The 22,371-nt window shown below is 40.2% G+C and overlaps 1 protein-coding gene across 1 annotated transcript; it reads right to left on the bottom strand.

Moving 5' to 3' along the window:
• Positions 1-17,679: 17,679 nt before the first annotated feature.
• LOC132869812 (hyaluronidase-5-like) lies at positions 17,680-21,236 on the bottom strand. Its single transcript, XM_060903261.1, has 3 exons — positions 20,301-21,236; positions 20,045-20,134; positions 17,680-17,970 (listed from the first exon to the last, which is right to left on the bottom strand). The coding sequence occupies exons 1-3, from the start codon at positions 21,234-21,236 to the stop codon at positions 17,680-17,682; spliced, it is 1,317 nt and encodes a 438-aa protein (XP_060759244.1).
• Between the last annotated feature and the right edge of the window lie 1,135 nt (positions 21,237-22,371).

Below are 22,371 nucleotides of genomic sequence, written 5' to 3'. Positions count from 1 at the left end.
ATGATCACGTGACAGCGGCTCTTCCGGTTGTAAAATATGCATATCGGAGCTCGAGCAGAAATGCCATATAATCATCACGAATATAACGATTTTGCTGAATTTAATAGATAATTTTGTATTTGTTGATGCAATTATTTCATATTTTTAATGGAAAGAAACTGATATAGCGTGCATTTATGTTTCATGTCCCATGTCCTTTAAGCTCGCGTTGGCCTTCAAGAAGGTAGAGGGTGATAAATTTTTGATCCTTCCCACTATAAATCAAAATCTGATTGGTTAATTCATCTGTCACTTCCTACATAAACATACACTGCCATGGCCTTCTGTCCTGGCAATGAAGTCCTAACCAATGAAGAGCCACTCAAAGGGCCAATGGATGGCATGACCCAGCAAGTCAGTTGTCACTGCGGGGCAACTTCCATACCCATCAGGTCAGTGGCACTTTTGTGCACCACTTGTCTCTCTGGACCTCCAGACCTGTTGCCAACACGATGGGGGCACGACATTGTTTGTCTTACCTTACTGTGCAAGGCACTTCATTAGGAAAGGTACACTCTGGTGTGGGCCTTGCGGCCTAACTGCATTTCTGCGCATCCTAATGAAGCAGTCATCATCGTTAGCAATGGACATCCGACAACCTAGCCAATGAGTGAGCCAGCTCTAAACTCTTCTCAGCCTAGAGACAACAAACAAACAAACAAACAAACAAACAAACAAATTCTCATTGGATAACTCTATTTTAGTGCTTTCAGGATAATAACCCTTTCATTTCTGAAGCAAATTTTATAGAAAATGAGGCCAAATTAGAAGAGAATAATTATAATGAAATTATGAAAGAATGAAAGCAATTAAATATAACATTTGAAATGCTGATATGTTTGGGCTTTCTCTGAAGGTGGAGAAGGCCCTGACGGTTCCCTTCTGTTTACAAGAGAAAAACACACCAACGGACATCCAAAAACTGGAAAAGAGAGTGTGTATGTATTATGTATAATAATAATAATAATAATAATAATAATAATAATAATAATATTGACTGGCTTTTTTCATGGTATATCAGATATATTCCATTCAGCTAGCATGATACCTGAACTCGTTTTCGACTTGGAATATAGCTGATATATCACTCAAAGCCAGCCAATATTATTTAATGATGTGTGGTTCTGTAATGCATAAAATATTGTAATTGTTGGCAAATTACTGTTGTTTAAGAGGAATAATCATTATGGGACATGCTATTGTTGGAAAAGAATCAATGTTGTGTTAGTAACAGCCCTCTGTTTCACATCAGGTCACATTTTTATCTCCTTACATATTGAATACATTTCTGCGGCGTGGCGATGTAGCTTACAGCAGGTTATGGACGCTGAACTGCTGGTTGTCCAGGTGGTGCTCTGAAAACAGTGTGGGCTTTATAGATAATTGGGCTAATTTTGAGCGCACTTGTAGCCACTTCAGCTCACACTATTAAGAGTAACCGCTGGAGTTTACAGATGCCTATACCACTATATGTTTACCTTTTGGACCAGCACATCAAAAGATTAGGCTCACTACTGGAGAAAGGGGTATCAGAAATTGTATTGAGTAGAAGAGCAAAAACACACAGGTAAGTTTTATGTGTATTGTCTCATCTCATCTCATCATCTCTAGCCGCTTTATCCTGTTCTACAGGGTCACAGGCAAGCTGGAGCCTATCCCAGTTGACTACAGGCGAAAGGCAGGGTACACCCTGGACAAGTCGCCAGGTCATCACAGGGCTGACACATAGACACAGACAACCATTCACACTCACATTCACACCTACGGTCAATTTAGAGCCATCAATTAGTTTAACCTGCATGTCTTTGGACTGTGGGGGAAACCGGAGCACCCAGAGGAAACCCACGCGGACACGGGGAGAACATGCAAACTCTGCACAGAAAGGCCCTCGCCGGCCACAGGGCTCGAACCCAGACCTTCTTGCTGTGAGGTGACAGCGCTAACCACTACACCACCGTGCCGCCCTAAACAAAAATAATAATAATAAAATTAGAATGTCCTTCAGTGGATGAAATAATAATAATAATAATATGTTCGATTTATATATCGCCTTTCTCAAAATCCAAGGTCACTTTACAATAATGAGCAGAAAAAAAAAAGTCCACCAAATAGAGGTCAGGATATCATTCCAGTGGTGTAGCGGCCACAGTCCCACCAAAAGGCGCACGAAAACAAGTCCCACATCTCCAGCACAGCCGCCATGACACTGCCAGCAACATTGCTTGAACACCACACCATGGATCCACAAAGCAAGCACAGAAGCACTGCCATGCAGAGCACTGGTATGTCCCAAACCGCCTGCACAGCTGCCGCGACGCCACCGAGCAACATCACTCGGAACATCACACCTTTAGTTGTTGGAGATTTTAATATTCACTTCGATAACCCAGAAGACCCTTTAAAAACAGAGTTTGTGTCCATTTTAGATTCAGTAGGGATTAATCAGAATGTTATAGGACCGACCCATAATGGTGGTCACACCCTCGATCTAATACTAACATTCGGGTTAAACGTAGAAAATATAGTCATACTTCCAAAGTCTGACGTTATCTCAGATCATTATCTCATCTCATTCAAAATATGTCTAAGTAATAATATATGCACCTCTCCACGCTACTGTATTAAACGTACATTCGCGTCAACTACTGCACAGAGCTTTATAAATGATCTCCCAGAGTTATCAACTTTGATTGGGTCACTGTCAGCCCCTGCAGAACTTGATCAGGCAACTGAATGCTTAGAGTCAACATTCCACCATACTTTAGATAATGTAGCTCCTCTTAAATGGAAAATGGTCAGAGACAAAAAATTAGCACCCTGGTATAATGATGACACTCACACTTTAACCTCCTAGAGCTTAGCGGTCACATGCGTGAACAGCACTTTTTAGAAATTCGGAACAAGAATCCACATATGTGGACATACTTTTTCTCTAAAAGTACATCTTATCAAAAGATGATGCTTAGTTTTTATTCTAATCAGGTTCTAATAAGCCCAAATAGCAAAGAGAAATAAAAATTGCATGTAAAAAAACAGCTTGGGCCTTAGGAGGTTAAAACAGACCACTCGAAAATTGGAATGTAAATGGCATCAAAAAAAAATTGGTAGAGTGTTCAAATTAGCGTGGAAGGAGAGCTTCCTGATGTATAGAAAAGCACTTAATGCTGCTAGATCAGCATATCTCTCCTCTCTAATAGAAGATAACAAAAATAATCCTAGATTCCTATTTAATATTGTAGCAAAATTAATCAGGAATAAGTCCACTATAGACACATGCACACCTGTAGTATGTAGTAGCAACGACTTCATGAATTTTTTTAATGACAAAATTGAGAATATCTGACAAAAAATTCTAACTACTAATTTAAGGCCAGACAATGTAAGTGGGCCTGTAGTTAACAATATAACTGTATCAGATCAGCAATTAGAATGTTTTACTCCCCTTAGAGAAACTGAATTACTTTCATTAATCTCGGCATCAAAAGCCTCAACTTGTGTACTAGATCCCTTACCTACACGTCTATTCAAACAGATAATACCTGAAGTAATTGAACTGCTTCTAAAAATAATAAATTCTTCTCTTAGGATTGGCTATGGCGGCACGGTGGTGTAGTGGTTAGCGCTGTCGCCTCACAGCAAGAAGGTCCTGGGTTCGGGGCCGGCGAGGGCCTTTCTGTGTGGAGTTTGCATGTTCTCCCCGTGTCCGCGTGGGTTTCCTCCGGGTGCTCCGGTTTCCCCCAAAGACATGCAGGTTAGGTTAACTGGTGACTCTAAATTGACCGTAGGTGTGAATGTGAGTGTGAATGGTTGTCTGTGTCTATGTGTCAGCCCTGTGATGACCTGGCAACTTGTCCAGGGTGTACCCCGCCTTTCGCCCGTAGTCAGCTGAGATAGGCTCCAGCTTGCCTGCGACCCTGTAGAAGGATAAAGCGGCTAGAGATGATGAGATGAGATGAGGATTGGCTATGTACCCAAATCCTTTAAACTAGCAGTTATCAAACCCCTGATTAAAAAACCTGACCTTGATCCCTGTCAGCTGTCCAATTATCGGCCAATATCAAACCTCCCCTTTATCTGCAAGATCCTTGAAAAAGCTGTGGCACAGCAGTTATGCTCATATTTACATAGGAATAACATCCATGAAATGTATCAGTCAGGATTTAGACCTCATCATGGCACAGAGACAGCTCTGGTTAAAGTAGTAAATGACCTACTGTTGGCGTCTGATCAGGGCTGTGTCTCGCTGCTTGTGTTGCTTGACCTTAGTGCAGCATTTGATACCATTGATCATTCCATTCTTCTGGACAGACTAGAAAATGTTGTGGGAGTTAAGGGAACGGCCCTCTCCTGGCTCAGGTCTTATTTAACTGATCGCTATCAGTATGTTGATGTAAATGGTGATTTTTCTAGACATACTGAGGTAAAGTTTGGTGTTCCACAAGGTTCTGTCTTGGGTCCACTGCTTTTTTCTTTATATATGTTACCTCTGGGTGATATTATTCATAAACATTGTATTAATTTCCACTGTTATGCTGATGACACACAGTTGTATGTTTCTGCAAAACCTGATGAGAGACACCAGCTTAATAGAATTGAGGAATGTGTGAAGGACATTAGACACTGGATGCTTATTAACTTCCTTCTGCTTAACTCTGACAAGACTGAAGTACTTGTACTAGGACCACATGCAGCTAGAGGTAAGTTTTCTGATTACACAGTAACTCTGGATGGCCTTTCTGTTTCTTCATGTGCAGCAGTAAAAGACCTCGAGGTGATTATTGACCCCAGTCTTTCATTCGAAACTCACACTGATAACATCACCTGGATAGCTTTCTTTCATCTCAGAAATATTGCTAAGATAAGAAATTTAATGTCACTACATGACGCGGAAAAACTAGTTCATGCTTTCGTTACCTCCAGGTTGGATTATTGTAATGCCTTATTGTCTGGATGTTCCAGTAATTGCATAAACAAGCTCCAGTTAGTTCAAAATGCAGCAGTAAGAGTCCTTACTAGAACTAGAAAATATGACCACATCACCCCGTCTTATCCACACTGCATTGGCTCCCAATCAAATTTCATATTGATTATAAAATACTACTATTGAACTTTAAAGCACTGAATGGTCTCGCACCACAGTACCTGAGTGAACTTCTGCTCCTCTATGACCCGTCACGCCTACTTAGATCAAAAGGTGCAGGCTATCTGCTGGTACCGCATATAGTGAAGGTACATCAGGGGGCAGAGCCTTTTCTTACAAAGCCCCACAGTTATGGAACAGCCTTCCAAGTAATGTTCGGGAATCAGACACAGTCTCAGCATTTAAGTCTAGGCTGAAAACATATCTGTTTAGTCAAGCCTTTTGTTAATGGTGTTTATGAGGTAAAGGTGTAGATCTGAAGGGTCCTCAGACATAGAGTGTTTTGGTAAACTGGGATGTATGGATGCTGTCAGTCCCCACTCGCTTGCTCACTCGAGTTTGTTGACGGTGTAGTGGCTGGCTGCTTTATGTCCCAGGGCTCCCTCATGCCTGTGTTACCTTCTGGCTCTCCCCTTTTAGTTATGCTGTCATAGTTAGTTGCCAGAGTCCCTGCTTGTACTCAGTGCAATATGTGTACTGTTCCTACTTATTCAGGTGAAATTGGGCATACCGTACCTAACAACCTGTGTTTTCTCCCCCCCCCCCCCCCCCATCTGTCCCTCTGAGTTACATGGTGGTCCTGGGATCGAGATGTTGACCTCTTCTGCTCCTCAGACCTGCCTGATCCATCCTGGTGCCCTATGTCTGGTTGGAGTCTCATCACATCGCTCCTGTGGAGGATGGCCTCATGCGGACAGTTGAAAGTCACACCTGGAGGACACTCTGGACACTTACAGTAATGCTTTTATGGCTGAGGACTACAGTTGACTTGCTAACTTTAGGACTGCAGTTGTCATGAACAGTTTTGCATTCAAGTTTCCATCAATGAAGAGTTTATAACATCAACGAAACTGACTTCATGTTAAAACTGTTAATGTTATACTCATGTTGTCTGTTGTTGCCCAAATGAGGATGGGTTCCCTTTTGAGTCCGTCTCCTCTCGAGGTTTCTTCCTCATGTCGTCTGAGGGAGTTTTTCCTTGCCACCATCGCCACAGGCTTGCTCATTGGGGATAGATTAGGGATAAAATTAGCTCATGTTTTAAGTTGTTCAAATTCTGTAAAGCTGCTTTGTGACAATGTTTATTGTTAAAAGCGCTATACAAATAAACTTGACTTGACTTGAATAAATTTCTGGAGTAATTTTCCCTGAATCTGGATGGCATTGGCATTTGGTATATCCACATCTCTCCTCCTCCCTGAGCCTGAACACAAACACAGACCCTGCTCTAATGAATGTGCTTAATAACTACTACCCCCCCCGGGCCTCACCTAACCTTTCGTCTCTAGGAACATACTGACCCTTCTGTAGTGAACAGACAGCTGCCTCCCATTTGCTCTAATTCAGTATTAGGGTGCTGCAAAGCAGAAGGTGGAGGAGATGGTGCTGGTGGGTTGAACCACATTCAACTAGGCTAAAATTACTTCTGGGCCTGTTGCTGTGAATCAAATTATTATTGGTCATGCAAAGCTAGTACTAATGAGCTTTCATTCTGGAGCCATAGGCCAACATTGAATCATGCATGATAGACTTTAATTATGCTTGTGAGTAGACAGAAGAAAGGCACAGAAAATGTCCTTAGCGTGATTGTTTAAAAATAGTCTCTTCGGTCTTTGAAAAGACTCCCATACAGAGCAGGACAACCCAGAGGAAAGGAAATTTTAAAATGAGATCTCTTCTCTTTCTCAATTGTTTCTCCTAGACAATAATGAGATCATAGTGATATTAAAATGAGATTATTGCTTTTGTCTCCTGCTTCTCAGGTTTGTCTCTGGAGCAAAAGAGTTAAGTTATCTCATTGTAGACTCCCTTTAATCTACAAATGAGTTCTCAACAATGTTTTAAATAATGCTCAGTGTTGACCAATTTATACATCTCATACTTTACTCAGGCTGATCCACCAGAGAGCTCTCTCTGTAAACTCAATTCTCATTTCAGATCTATTTGGTGAGTCTCAGATTAGGCTCCGTCAGTTTTGTAAAAGAGGTCTCTACACAATCTTGAACCATTCTCATTCTAGTCATCTCAGTTTAGTCCTTTTTTGATTTACAAAAGAGATCTCAACAAAGGCTTAAACAATACTCAGATTAGAGGTCTGCGCAGGACAGAATTTTCAGTCCTGCTCCCACCCGCTCCCGCATTGTGCAGTCCCGCTCCCACCCGCTCCCGCAAAGAATTATGATTTTCAGTCCCGCTCCCGCCCGCGCCTGCCATATTTTGTCCTGCTCCCGCCCGCAAATCCCGCATGATGCAGACGTTCGCGTTATTTCTCATGAAAGTTGAAATTAGTCAACTAATAAAATAGTCTAAGTTGTGGCTCGGTTGACTAAGGCGCCATGCCATAAATCCGGGGACCCGGGTTCGATTCTGACCCGAGGTCATTTCCTGATCCCTCCTTGTCTCTCTCTCCAGCTCATTTCCTGTCTCTACACTGTCCTATCCAATAAAGGTGAAAAAAGCCCCCCCCCCCAAAAAAAAAAACTAAGATCTCTTTTGTGACTCCTACTTGTCTCATTGCTATGTCTCATTTTTTGCTTCTTTTATTTCTCCTAAGGCAAAATTAGGCAAAAGAACTGTGACAAAAGTAATACTTAAATGATCCTTAAAAGAGAATCACCATTTTGTCTCCTGAGCAACAGAAGGGATACAAATGAGAAACAAAATTTTCCTCTGGGAATAAGCACAATCAGCTGGGCCATGGGATTTAGATCGACCAGTAAAAGAAATGAAAATGACAGAAACAAGAACTTCCTTGGTAGTGCTGTTTTGGCTTTAGAAATTTAAAGTGACTGAACCCTGCTTTAAAAGCTTCTTTTGTATCATAATAATTTGGTCACCATCGTCCCTGAATAAAATCACGTAATAATTATTTTACCAACATGAGCTCAAAACGATATGTTGTATATATGGTACTTGTTATATTTAAGGTGTCTCCACATAGCACACTAATATAGTGGAAGAGATGGTCGAAGAGACAGCAGACAATAAATATCCCAAAGGATTTGGTGGTGCAAATCAATTTCACACTTCCTGTATGGAACAGAAGAGCAGGAACCCTTAGACCTTGATGAACCAAAGTATGATTTAATGGCTCACAAAAGCATTGCAGGTCAAAGAATGGAGAGACTCTTGCCAAAAATGCCATGTGTCCTCCAGAGCTCATGGCTGTTTCTTTGATGGATGTTTCTCATTTTATCTCTATAAGTCAAAACGTATTACATATAAACACACAAAGGAATACACATTTCTTGGGGGAAAAAAATCACATTCTTTGGGGTGACTGACTGATAAATTTGCATTTATGCCATTTGGCAGAAGCCCTTATCCAGACTGGCTTACATAAGTGTTTTTGAAGTCTCTAACAATAAACACATCCTCATCATGGTTCATTAGGTCAGGGACTAAAAGTACTATCATTCTAAAAACCCTGTTGGGGAGGTAATATAGTATGAAAAGCACAAGACAGTACTTTTTGTAATAAAGTGATAATTTGGTCATAGCTGGAGATGGGGTTAAAAATCCATATTGCTGGGTCAGGTCCATAAAGAACCATAACTGGTGCCCATAAAGGTATTGTCTATACTATGAGGATCACAGAAACAGTTTCTAATTTTCCATGTGTATTTTTCAGTCTTAATTTTAAGAATACTATGATTGGGATGACCTTGCAAAACTCAGTAAGTCAAGCTGGAGAAAATGTTTTTCACAGACCCCATCCTGTAAGATGCACACTGTCTGTAGAGTCCACATGCAGTCTATCTGTATTCACTACCATGCTGTATGAATAATCAACTAGATTCTACTAGCCATGTCTTAATGCAGTTTTTGGTTACGTTTTAATGTATGTATGGTGGTATTTATTGCCAATACTGGATCATACACTATATGGCCAAAAGTATGGGGACACCTGACTATCACAGCCATAAATGTTTGTTGATCCAGTGAGCATTAATATGGAGTTGGTCCCTTTATTGCTATTACAGCCTCCACTCTTCTGGGAAGGCTTTTCTTTTCTATTTTTCTTTGTGTGTGTGTGTGTAAGTAATGTGCTCGTGGGGATTTGCCCATTCAGCCACAAGAGCATTACTGAGGTCAGGTGCTGATGTCAGGTGAGGAGGCGTGGGGTGCAGTCAGCATTCAAGTTCATCCCAGAAGTGTTCAGTGGAGTTGAGGTCAGGGCTCTGTGCAGGTCAATTATGTTCTTCCACAGTGTTCTTCCAAATGTCAGTGTTCTTAACTTTCTGAAAGGGTTTTAGATAGGAAAATGTTTCCCTCAGAGGAAGAACCAAAGAACTCTTAAGGGTTCAAGATTAGAAAAAGAAGAAACCTTTATTTACATATACAGCACATCATCACAGTGAAATTCTTTTCTTTGCATATCCCAGCGTGTTAAGAAAGAGTTAAGGGTCTTTCTCAAGGGCCCAACTGCAGCAGGTTGGCTGTATTGGGGCTTGAACCCTCAATCTTCTGATCAGTAACCCAGAGCATTAACTGTATTTAACGCTTAAGCAAGATAACTTTTCCAGGTGACAATAATTCATTTGAGTGGTTAAATTAAAACCCAGTCATGAATGTATTAGGTTTACTCAATCCAGCTTTGACATATTTTAGAGTTGATGTTGCACCAGACATTTCCTGGCATCAAGATGTGATATTAATTTGCCTCACACCTGCGTTTTCAAGGGTTTCAAGAAGAATTTCTGCTCATTCTTCTTCTGGCGTGGATATACAGTGCCTTGAAAAAGTATTCATACCCCTTGAACTTTTTCACATTTTTCCACCTTACAACCACGAACTTAAAAGTTTTTTTATTGAGATTTTATGTGATAGACCAACACAGAGTAGCACATAATTGTGAAGTGAAACAAAAATGATAAATGGTCTTCAAAATTTTAAACAAATAAAAATCTGAAAAATGTGGTGTGCATTAGTATACAGCCCCCTGTACTCTGATACCTCTAAATACAATCCAGTGCAGTCAATTGCCTTCAGAAGTCATCTAATTAGTTAATAGAGTCCTACTGTGTGTAATTTACTCTCAGCATAAATACACTTGTTCTGTGAAGGCCTCAGTGGTTTGTTAGAGAACACTGAAGAACAAACAGCATCATGAAGACCAAAGAATTCACCAGACAGGTCAGGGATAAAGTTCTGGAGAAGTTTAAAGCAGGGTTAGGTTATAAAAAAAATATCCCAAGCTCTGAACATCTCAAGAAGCACTGTTCAATCCATCATTCAAAAATGGAAAAAGTATGGCACAACTGCAAACCTACCAAGACATGGCCGTCCACCTAAACTGACAGAGCGAGCAAGGAGAGCACTGGTCAGAGAAGCAGCCAAGAGGCCCATGATCACTCTGGAGGAGCTGCAGAAATCCACAGCTCAGGTGGGAGAATCTGTGCACAGGACAACTACAAGTCGTACCCTCCACAAATCTGGCCTTTTTGGAAGAGTGGCAAGAAGAAAGCCATTGTTGAAAGACAGGCATAAGAGGTCCCGTTTGCAGTTTGCCAGAAGCCATGTAGGGGACACAGCAAACATGTGGAAGAAGGTGCTTTGGTCAGATGAGACCAAAGTTGAACTTTTTGGCCTAAATGCAAAGTGCTATGTGTGGCAGAAAACTAACACTGCTCATCACCCTGCACACACCATCCCCACTGTGAAACATGGTGGTGGCAGCATCATGCTATGGGGATGCTTTTCTTCAGCAGGGACAGGGAAGCTGGTCAGAGTTGATGGGAAGATGGATGGAGCTAAATACAGGGCAATCCTGGAAGAAAACCTGTTGGAGGCTGCAAAAGACTTGAGACTGGGAAGGAGATTCACCTTCCAGCAAGACAATGACCCTAAACATACAGCCAGAGCTACAATGGAATGGTTTAGATCAAAGAATATTCATGTGTTAGAATGGCCCAGTCAAAGTCCAGACCTAAATCCCATTGAGCATCTGTGGCAAGACTTGAAAATTGCTGTTCACAGATGCTCTCCATCCAATCTGACTGAGTTTGAGCTATTTTTCAAAGAAGAATGGGCAAAAATTTCACTGTCTAGATGTGCAAAGCTGGTAGAGACATACCACAAAAGACTTGCAGCTGTAATTGCAGCAAAAGGTGGCTCTACAAAGTATTGATGCAGGGGGGCTGAATACTAACAGATTTTTATTTGTTTAAAATGTTGAAGACCATTTATCATTTTCGTTTCACTTCACAATTATGTGCTACTCTGTGTTGGTCTATCACATAAAATCTCAATAAAAAAAACTTTTAAGTTCATGGTTGTAAGGTGGAAAAATGTGAAAAAGTTCAAGGGGTATGAATACTTTTTCAAGGCACTTTACTTGTGAATCCAGTGATAGATCAATGGGCAGTTTTGAAACATTTGAGCACTGTGTTTGTACTAGCTAGCTTGTGTTTTATGAACTCCCTATAATAGTCTGCTTTTTCATTCGCAAAATCTGTCTTACACGTGTCAGGAGGCACTTGTGTCATGCTGCTGTAGTGTAGACCAGCCCTCCACTGAGAACTAGAGCATTACGCCTGTCACAGACAGTCACTAGACAGTCTTTTGTTCAGACTCATGCTAATGTGGCATTTTTGTATCCATTTAATTATAAATTAGGACCCAGATTAGTGTACCATATGCTAAAGGAATGATATAAAACCTACATTATTAAATCTCAACCACACAATATTTTCTATCATAAGCATCTTGGTTGTTTTGGGTTGTTTTTTTTCTTTTTTTTTTTTTTTGCTGAAACAAACATGACATATCATGATTATAGTGAATGAAAAGAAAAAAATCTTCAATAAGATACTTTGGTGCCACCTACAGTCAAAGAAGTCATACAACTAATCAAGCCAATGACTGCAGTTGACCTGTGTTCTCAAATATATAATTTTTGCACATCCCATTCACATTCTAAACAGAACTGAATCACATCTGCAAATATTTTTCATGATGCCTGTCATTATTTGATTCTGCCGAGTTAATATGCGGACTCATATTTATATGATGCTCATTCCGCAAACAAACTCATTCTGTTTGGATGCTGCTGAATGTCTACAGTTATAGCTAGGCGTGTGTGTGTACGTGTGTGTGTACGTGTGTGTGGGGGGGTGATGATACATTGTATATGAATTGCACCTTTGGCACGAGATAAAGAAAGTGGTTCACAACATAAATGTGGGGACTGAAAAATCACGGCCTGAACCAAACTTCCTTATCTACAGTGGTGCTTGAAAGTTTGTGAACCCTTTAGAATTTTCTATATTTCTGCATAAATATGACCTAAAACATCAGATTTTCACACAAGTCCTAAAAGTAGATAAACAGAACCCAGTTAAACAAATTAGACAAAAATATTATACTTGGTCATTTGTTTATTGAGGAAAATGATCCGATAGTACATACAGTACCTGTGAGTGGCAAAAGTATGTGAACCTCTAGGATTAACAGTTAATTTGAAGGTGAAATTAGAGTCAGGTGTTTTCAATCAATGGGATGACAATCAGGTGTGAGTGGGCACCCTGTTTTATTTAAAGAACAGGGATCTATCAAAGTCTGATCTTCACAACACATGTTTGTGGAAGTGTATCATGGCACGAACAAAGGAGATTTCTGAGGACCTCAGAAAAAGCATTGTTGATGCTCATCAGGCTGGAAAAGGTTACAAAACCATCTCTAAAGAGTTTGGACTCCACCAATCCACAGTCAGACAGATTGTGTACAAATGGAGGAAATTCAAGTCCATTGTTACCCTCCCCAGGAGTGGTCGACCAACAAAGATCACTCCAAGAGTAAGGCGTGTAATAGTCGGCGAGGTCACAAAGGACCCTGGGGTAACTTCTAAGCAACTGAAGGCCTCTCTCACATTGACTAATGTTCATGTTCATGAGTCCACCATCAGGAGAACACTGAACAACAATGGTGTGCATGGCAGGGTTGCAAGGAGAAAGCCACTGCACTCCAAAAAGAACATTGCTGCTCATCTGCAGTTTGCTAAAGAGCACGTGGACAAGCCAGAAGGCTATTGGAAAAATGTTTTGTGGACGGAGGAGACCAAAATAGAACTTTTGGTTTAAATGAGAAGCGTTATGTTTGGAGAAAGGAAAACACTGCATTCCAGCATAAGAACCTTATCCCATCTGTGAAACATGGTGGTGGTAGTATCATGGTTTGGGCCTGTTTTGCTGCATCTGGGCCAGGACGGCTTGCCATCATTGATGGAACAATGAATTCTGAATTATACCAGCAAATTCTAAAGGAAAATGTCAGGACATCTGTCCATGAACTGAATCTCAAGAGAAGGTGGGTCATGCAGCAAGACAACGACCCTAAGCACACAAGTCGTTCTACCAAAGAATGGTTAAAGAAGAATAAAGTTAATGTTTTGGAATGGCCAAGTCAAAGTCCTAACCTTAATCCAATGGAAATGTTGTGGAAGGACCTGAATCAAGCAGTTCATGTGAGGAAACCCACCAACATCCCAGAGTTGAAGCTGTTCTGTACGGAGGAATGGGCTAAAATTCCTCCAAGCCGGTGTGCAGGACTGATCAACAGTTACCACAAATGTTTAGTTGCAGTTATTGCTGCACAAGGGGGTCACACCAGATACTGAAAGCAAAGGTTCACATACTTTTGCCACTCACAGATATGTAATATCGGATCATTTTCCTCAATAAATAAATGACCAAGTATAATATTTTTGTCTCATTTGTTTAACTGGGTTCTCTTTATCTACTTTTAGGACTTGTGTGAAAATCTGATGATGTTTTAGGTCATATTTATGCAGAAATATAGAAAATTCTAAAGGGTTCACAAACTTTCAAGCACCACTGTATATAATAGAACCTGTTTGGAGGCCATAATTTTGTAATTTGGCAATTATGTTTTATAGAATTGGATTATAGTAGTGGATAACTGTTGCCACCTCGAAGCTCCAGAGTCCCCAGTTCTATCCTCTGGAGTTTTGCATGTTCTCCCTGTGTCCATATGAGTTTCCTCTAGTGTCCTCCCAAAACCATTCTACTAGGTGGACTGGGGAGTTTAAATTGCCCTTAGGGGTGTGTGTACGATGCCCTGTGATGGATTGATGCCCCCTCCAGGGTGTATTTCAGTAACCCTGACTAGGATCAAGTGGTTACTAAAGAAGAATAAATCATGACAAATGAATGAATTACTGATTTTAAGATTGAAAACAGGTTACTTTTTATTGTTTATAATCAGTAAAGATTTACTCTCGTAACTGAGTTAATATCTCTTTATCCCATTTCAATGGGATAAGCATTTAAACATATACATTTAAATCTTTTGTTCATCTCTCATACACACATCTGGACAAAAGATTTCATAAGAAAATTATAATTTACATTTCAGAGAGACATTACAGACATAAGGAAATAACCTTCGTGCCTCACTAGTTCAGGGAGAAAAAATACATTATAGACCTGCATTTCATATTATTTCATTTGACAGAAATATTTCACTTTCACGAAAACATTTTCCTGATTTCCTAACCAGATTATTATTTTGTGCATTAAGTTTAAAACCCATATAACTGCTTTGAATATGAATTTAATTGGAAAGTAAATAGGAAAATCTCATAGCTGTCCTCTGTTAAAACATTTCTTGTGTATCTTATGGCAAAAGATTCCACATTTTCTGTAGAAATATATAGCAATGTCATTTATTTATATTATTCCATCCATGTGATGAATCCATATGCAAGATGCAACCATTTATTTGTGTTTAAATAATAAAAAATAAACCTGACATCATGGAGCTGAATGGAGGTCAACAGGGTTGAAAACAATAGTTGGGTTGAAGGGACACTTTGACATGACCCTCATTTTGTGTTTTTACTGAAGTCATCTTTCATGACAGGGTGGAGGGTTTTTTTCCATTCTGCTTCCTCACATACTCTGTAACCTGCCATACACGTTTTAATCCTGACAACACACACACACGCATGCACACACAAATGTCTAATCTAAATCTAACCTTAATCTAATCTAAAATGTAATCCTGATAATGTCCTATTCTCAACCCCCAGTCTTATTAACCCAATAGATTGACTCTCTGGAGGAGTGGCAATAATCCTCATGGACTTCTTTCATTGTTTTTGAAGTTTTTCACCTCTCTTGACTTCTTGTGCCTACTTATTACATTATATTACAGGCGTTTAGCAGATGCTCTTATCCAGAGCGACGTACAACGTACCCACAGCAGCCCGGTTAGCAGTTGGGGGTCAGGTGCCTTGCTCAAGGGCACGTCAACCATTCCTGCTGATCCAGGGAATCAAACCAGCAACCTTTTGGTCCTAAAGCTGCTTCTACTTATTTAATAATTATAATTTAAGCTGGGCGGCACAGTGGTGTAATTAATTCTACTGTCATGTAGAAGGATAAAGCGGCTAGAGATAATGAGATGAGATGATCCCTTTTCCTCCCATTCACTTTTCCCCCCATTCAAATGAATGGAGCTCCAGGAGAAAAACATAGAGGCTGTCCACACGGCAATGGATTCAGGTGAATCTGATAAAATTATCATTTCGGCCTGGTGTCCACACGGCACCGGCGTTTTGGGTGCCCCAAAACGATATTTTTTGAGAACGGGTTCCAGAGTGGAAAAATCTGGCAACGGTGCCGTTGCAAAGTCGTCTGGATGAGTAGAACGGATTTGTTTACGATGACGTCACAACCACATGACTAGAACAAGCAGCACTCTCGCTGTTTCGTATGAACCACTGCATTGCATTCACTTTTGTATACAGCTTTTCTTTTAAATAAACAAGTAACTGAATGATTTCTTGAATTTCTTTTTTTTGTTGGATAAGACTGCTTTTCAAAATGTTCACACACAATATAAAAAGTTATATAAATTATATAAAAATGCTTTCCAAAATGTTCACACACAATAAGAAAATTAAGTTATATAAAACTATGCACACTAATAAAACTAATTTGTACACACAGAAGGCACGATTTCCTCGCGTAGTCGCAGCCATCATCTTCTTGTTGTCGTGTGTTTGTTCCTGTGAGTGCGTCACGCCGGGTAGAAGAAGGGGTTTATGCGCATGCGTCCTACTTCTTCTATTGTTCTGGTGTCTCCGATGGGACCGTCTTACAGCGCACGTAGAGGTGTAATGTGTATTGCATCGTTTTCAGCAAGCGTTGCGTTGCCATATGTACCTGATATTTTACTGATCCGTTGCCCATGTGGACGTGATTTTTTTTAATAAAATCTCGTTGCTGTTGTCGTGTGGATGTAGCTTTAGTGTCATATCATGCTTTGCGCTCTAAAACTTGTTTTAAATTATGTCACACTCTGTTAATCTCCCCAGCACCATGTTAAAAAAAAAATAAAATTTGAGCACGAAGTGTCGTGTAGCACTGCGAGTTGAGCCATTTTAAACTGAGATTTTAAAGCATGCAGCCCCACACACGCACTTTCTGTACATCGTGTAAAAAAAGAAAGATTTTGCAGCATGAGGTCTCATGTCTGATCCAGTTTCTGTCGGTGACCCTCTGCCACAGCTGAGGAAGCACACTTGGCATTTTCTCAGTGGAAATGCAGTCTAGTTCCAGCTTGTGCTTTCTTTTTAGCATCATTGTGGCATTTATATGCTACACAAAGAGGCATACTTATTTAAAAACAGATAAATTCAGTAAAAAAAATACTTGTAAAACTAGCAAAACGAGGATGCAAACAGAATATAAACAGCTGAGTTGCTCCAAGTGACCACTACCTGATGTCATTGCATACGTCACCACCGCAGGAAGCCCATCTGGCATTTTAAAGAAAATTAATTTCTCGAACACCATTTGGTCTCTGAAAATGAAAGTTTGATTTTTGAAATCTGTGACTACTTTTACTTAAAATAAAAGTTTGAGAATAAATCCACTGGAGGATCCTTTTAAGAATCGGTCCAGCAGTGATTATTTCTTCAGATGTTTGAGATTTGGAGGAGTCGAGGTGACAAGTAGTTGTGTAAGATTAAGCCTGCTTCATCTTGTGTGTATCAAAAGTTAACATGCCAAAAGAAAAAGACGAATGGCAGAGTGGATTCTGTTTCAGATATTTTACTTGTTCAAGCAACACAGCACCAAGAAATAAGAAAGCTGCATGAATATACAGTACTGTGCAAAAGTCTTAAACATCCCATTTTTTTTAGTACAAACTTTCCTATAGATTTTTATTTTATGAGTATAGCCATTACAAAAACACCAAATAATGGCTTTGTTTCATTTATTACTCTTTACTGCTCTTAACTTTTTTTTAATGTAGAAACATTTTATTTTTGAAGGAATTTTTTCTATACAGCATTTCTTTTCATGTGCCGAAGACTTTTGCACAGTACATAAATGGTAAAAAAGAAAGCTATCCATTCAGAACTTTCTTTAATTATAATCGTATGAAGAGGTGTTGTATACAAACAGTGAAAGTCTGCATTGTCAACTGTCATGTTACATTTTCAAATATTACTCCTCCCTTGAAAAGGTTCAGACTGAGCAGTTTTTGTCCTCATAGTACTGACAGGTGAACTTGTCAGCCCAGGCACGGAGGTCAGTGATGGAAGGTTGCCCAGAGACTTTATACAACCCATCAATCTTCTGTATATTAAAGCTGCTTGCGTTGAGGTGTAGGTAGTCATTGGAGTCATAGTGCTTACGGATACAGCGCCCATTACCTCGACACAGCAGGTTGCTGCACAGTTCTGCTGCAGTCGTGACATTGACAACATACTTGTTTAGGGTGTTAGACAAGTATGCAGAAAGGGATTCACATGATTCCTGAAAAGAAAGCTTGGATTATTATACAAAAGTATTATTCAATATTACTTAAAGGCTCAAGAAGATATCAACAAACAGAACAAGACACTGAACTAGAAGGGCACTCTGAGCCCATGTTTACATTAGACCGTATCAGCGGATCATCAGATTAACGTTTTTAAAACGATTAGTGTGCACACAGCAACACCAATACACAATTTGCGTGCACACAGCAACACCAATACACGGATACGCTCGGCTCCGCAGGCATCCTGCGCTCCAAATCACTCTGCCCTGAACAGCGAGTGCCCTCTGGAGGGTGCGCACTCCGGCCTTGCGCAGCTCACAGAGCGCGCGAGTGAAGTGAACAAGCTGTGATTCGGGACTGAGCCGCTGTGTGTGTGATCCCAGCGCATATCACTTACCACTTGCAAGTGGAAGGATGGCAAGCCTAAAGACAATCATAACTACACAATGGGCAGTATTTGCATCAGTATTTGCAGTATTTTCATACTTTTATACTCTTTAATGAAAGGTGATACAAGGCGGAAGTCCGCACCGTTTTTCAGCAGTCGCGTCACATGACCAACACCAGCGAATCAGGAAGGTGGATGTCACAGTGACGTTGTCCAATGAGACGCCAGCTAGAGCTCAGCACAGCGTATCCGCGTATTCTGAATGTTTACACAGCACCGGAGCTGACACGATCTGGATTGAATACATGGACGCTGGCGGATTCCCGTTTCCCGGCGTTTCCAGGCGGTTTAATGTAAACAGACAGTGCATCCGCGAAGAAAACGAGACAGATACGGTCTAATGTAAACGTAGCCTGAGAACACAGACCTCTGCCAAGGACAACAGTTGACTCCTCTACGACATGCAAATCTGCAACCGTAACCACTTTATATGGCTGGATATATTTTCAAAGCCTACATGTGTATCCCAGAGGATTACTAGTGCCCGTAAACACAGATTGTGATATGGAGTCGTCATATTTCTATATTGGCTATGTTTTTTTCACTATTGAATTTTACTGCCATCTACTGGATTTTAAGATGTATGGCATTTTTGAAAGCAGACTTCCACCAAGGCCAAAGTGAAACTAAAGTCCCGGATTCACCCCATGACTCCGACCCACTCCAAAATGTAACGGGTTCTTCCTTGGCCCATACTACACTCTTTCATTAAGTTTCATGAAAATCAGGTTGGTAGGTTTGCACAATCTTGCTTAGTCAGACAAACAAACAAGCAAGCAAACAAACCACACACATGTACAACCCTCCTTGGCAGAGGTAATGATTAATAAAACATTCAATAAACAAACTCCGCAAATATTTCTCTCCATTAGTAAACTGCATGCTTTTCTTAATCACGGTTCTAGATGCTTCTGCAGTGTACATCTTAGTATTTCCCTTCACCTACAGAGCCAGCTAAACATCAATAATAAACACTATTTATTGTAGATGTGCAGAGTCAGATTTTAAAAGATCCAAAAAAAGGAAAAAAAAAAAAAAAACTCAAATGTGCAATTGTGGTTCTGTGAAGATCAAGGTCCCCCCCCAACAGTGCTACATTATTTATTTATTTATCTTTTGCCATAGGAAGATCTATCTATATATGTACATACATCATGGCATGGGAAACCACAACAGCTTGCGCCAATTACAGTGGCCCCATTGTACCGAATCGGCATGTCTTTAAACTGTGGGGGAAACCGGAGCACCCGGAGGAAACCCATGTGGCCACGGGGAGAACATGCAAACTCCACACAGAAAGGCCCCTGTCGGCCGTGAGGTTCGAACCCAGAACCTTCTTGCTGTGAGGCGACAGTGCTAACCACTACACCACCGTGCCACCCAAATAATGGATCTGAAACACCAGCGTGGGAGATTCAGATCAATCTTATGGACTGAACACAGTGAAGAAAACTATGTGAACAGGGACAACCCAGCCTTAAAATATAAATACAATAAAAGTCAACTATTCAATTAGTTGATTTTTAAAATGTGACTTGCCATTCTTCATAATACTAGAGCGTCTGAAACCAAACTGGAATTAATCAATAAGATGCTTTATAAAAAACACAAAGTATTACCTTGTCTTTAAAATAAGAGCTAGAGCCCCACAGCACACATCCAGCAGTTCCCAAAGCTGCACTCTCACCAATAGTCTTAACCAGGTCAACCTGCACATAAACCAATTAGCCAATATATTATTTGAGGCTAGAAATATGTAATTTAAAGTGAATTAAAAACATCCTAACTATGCTTTGAAGATATGCAGCTCTCAATTAATTAATATCTCTTACACACAAAAAAAAATAAATTAATTAATAAAGACAGACTATTTACCTCATCCTTATACAGGTCCTTTTGATCCCGCAAGAGGAGTTGCAGGTACAAATAAACAGGAGCAGTGTAAGGGCGTGGTGAAAACTCAGCCAGTCTCATTGCTTCTAGAACCTTATGTCGGACAAACAGAGCTGCTTTGTGGGTTTTACTTAAAGAAACTGGCATGTACGCTGATGGAAAGAATGCAGTACTTGCCTGCCACACCCATTTAAGTCTGTTATTTAATGTATGTGCCCTCTTTGGACATTTTCCTGTGTAGTTTGGGTTCAAAAAATCGTAGTTGTAACAATCAGGAAACAAATAAAAGCCCCAGAGGAAATTTGGTCTTTCTGAGATTCCTAACTGCAACGTTTCTTCCAAGAAACTTCTGGCAGCGTTCTCAAATTGCACTTTGGCTTTCAATGTAGCTTGCTTGCTTGTAAGGGATGGATTCTGCTGAAGGGTGTAGTTTATGGACAGCACCTTGTAGATCTCTCTTAAGTCTGTATTTCGGTCAAACAGAGGCACCCACTCCTCCCAGTCAAGAACAGCCAGGCCAGGTATGGATGATGGGATGTATTTGGTGAACTCTCTTTTGGCTTCTTCCAGACTGGCAGTTAGGTTTCCTTTCTGTGGAATGCCACCATTGTACTGTGAGAAATCGTAGAGGTCAATGTAAGGAAAAAGGCCCAATCTGTACTTATACATGAGGGTTAGGACTTGGTTAGGCACACGCTGAGGTGTGGTGATGGCCTGAAACACATCCAAATCCAAAGGGACTTGAAGCTGATTGCATTTGTTGATGGGAGCATTCCATATGACTACAAACGGCTTATTGAAAAGTGGAGCTGCTGTCGGTGGAAGAGCTGCCGAAAAGTATAACCCAGCCAGGCTCAAAAGGACGAGGGACTGTAGTTGCTGCATATCTCTTCTTGTAAACTGAATGAGGCTCACCATTAATTTTCTCGAAGATTTTTAGAAGGTAAGCCTAAGCAAGTATTTAAAAAAGATTCAATAAAATATGATTAGATGACATAGCATTTTTGTATACACCATATGGTCAAAAGTGCCACAATGTGGACACCTGCCCATTACCCCATTTATGTGGATTCCCCCAAGTTTTACCACAAAGGTAGCACACAATTGTCTGCAATGTGTAATGGCTGCAGCATTTCAATTTTCCTTCACTGGAACTAAGGAGCCCAAACATGTTCCAGCCTGACAATACCCCTGTGCACAAGTGGTTATAATGGCCAATTCAATCAACCGGTGAGTATTTATTAATTTAACTTTTTTTTTTTCTCTTCTAACTTACACTACCGTTCAAAAGTTTGGGGTCACCCAGACAATTTTGTGTTTTCCATGAAAAGTCACACTTTTATTTACCACCATAAGTTGTAAAATGAATAGAAAATATAGTCAAGACATTTTTCTGGCCATTTAATCGACCCCACAAATGTGATGCTCCAGAAACTCAATCTGCTGAAAGGAAGGTCAGTTTTATAGCTTCTCTAAAGAGCTCAACTGTTTTCAGCTGTGCTAACATGATTGTACAAGGGTTTTCTAATCATCCATTAGCCTTCTGAGGCAATGAGCAAACACATTGTACCATTAGAACACTGGAGTGAGAGTTGCTGGAAATGGGCCTCTATACACCTATGGAGATATTGCACCAAAAACCAGCAGCTAGAATAGTCATTTACCACATTAGCAATGTATAGAGTGGATTTCTGATTAGTCTAAAGTGATCTTCATTGAAAAGAACAGTGCTTTTCTTTCAAAAATAAGGACATTTCAAAGTGACCCCAAACTTTTGAACGGTAGTGTACACCCAGTAAAACTGTAGCACAAGGCATAGCAACTCGATTAAAAAAAAAAAAATCATTCAAAATGTACTGATTGCTAGTGTTATGGATTTAAACACCTGTTGAAATGCTTATATTTATCATCAATCACAGCCTGCGATGCTGCTTAATACAGACAATTGCTTCTGGTGAGAATGGACTTGGTTTACAATTAATTGATCGTGTAAGGACTTTTTTTTCCCCCATTAGAACATTTTCACTATAATATGATGCGCATATTATCTTCG

Source organism: Neoarius graeffei, chromosome 2 (genome assembly GCF_027579695.1).
Source record: "Neoarius graeffei isolate fNeoGra1 chromosome 2, fNeoGra1.pri, whole genome shotgun sequence".
Lineage (NCBI taxonomy): Eukaryota > Metazoa > Chordata > Actinopteri > Siluriformes > Ariidae > Neoarius > Neoarius graeffei.
Note: the sequence above shows the minus strand (reverse complement) of the source record. Positions and strands in the feature narration are given on the sequence as shown.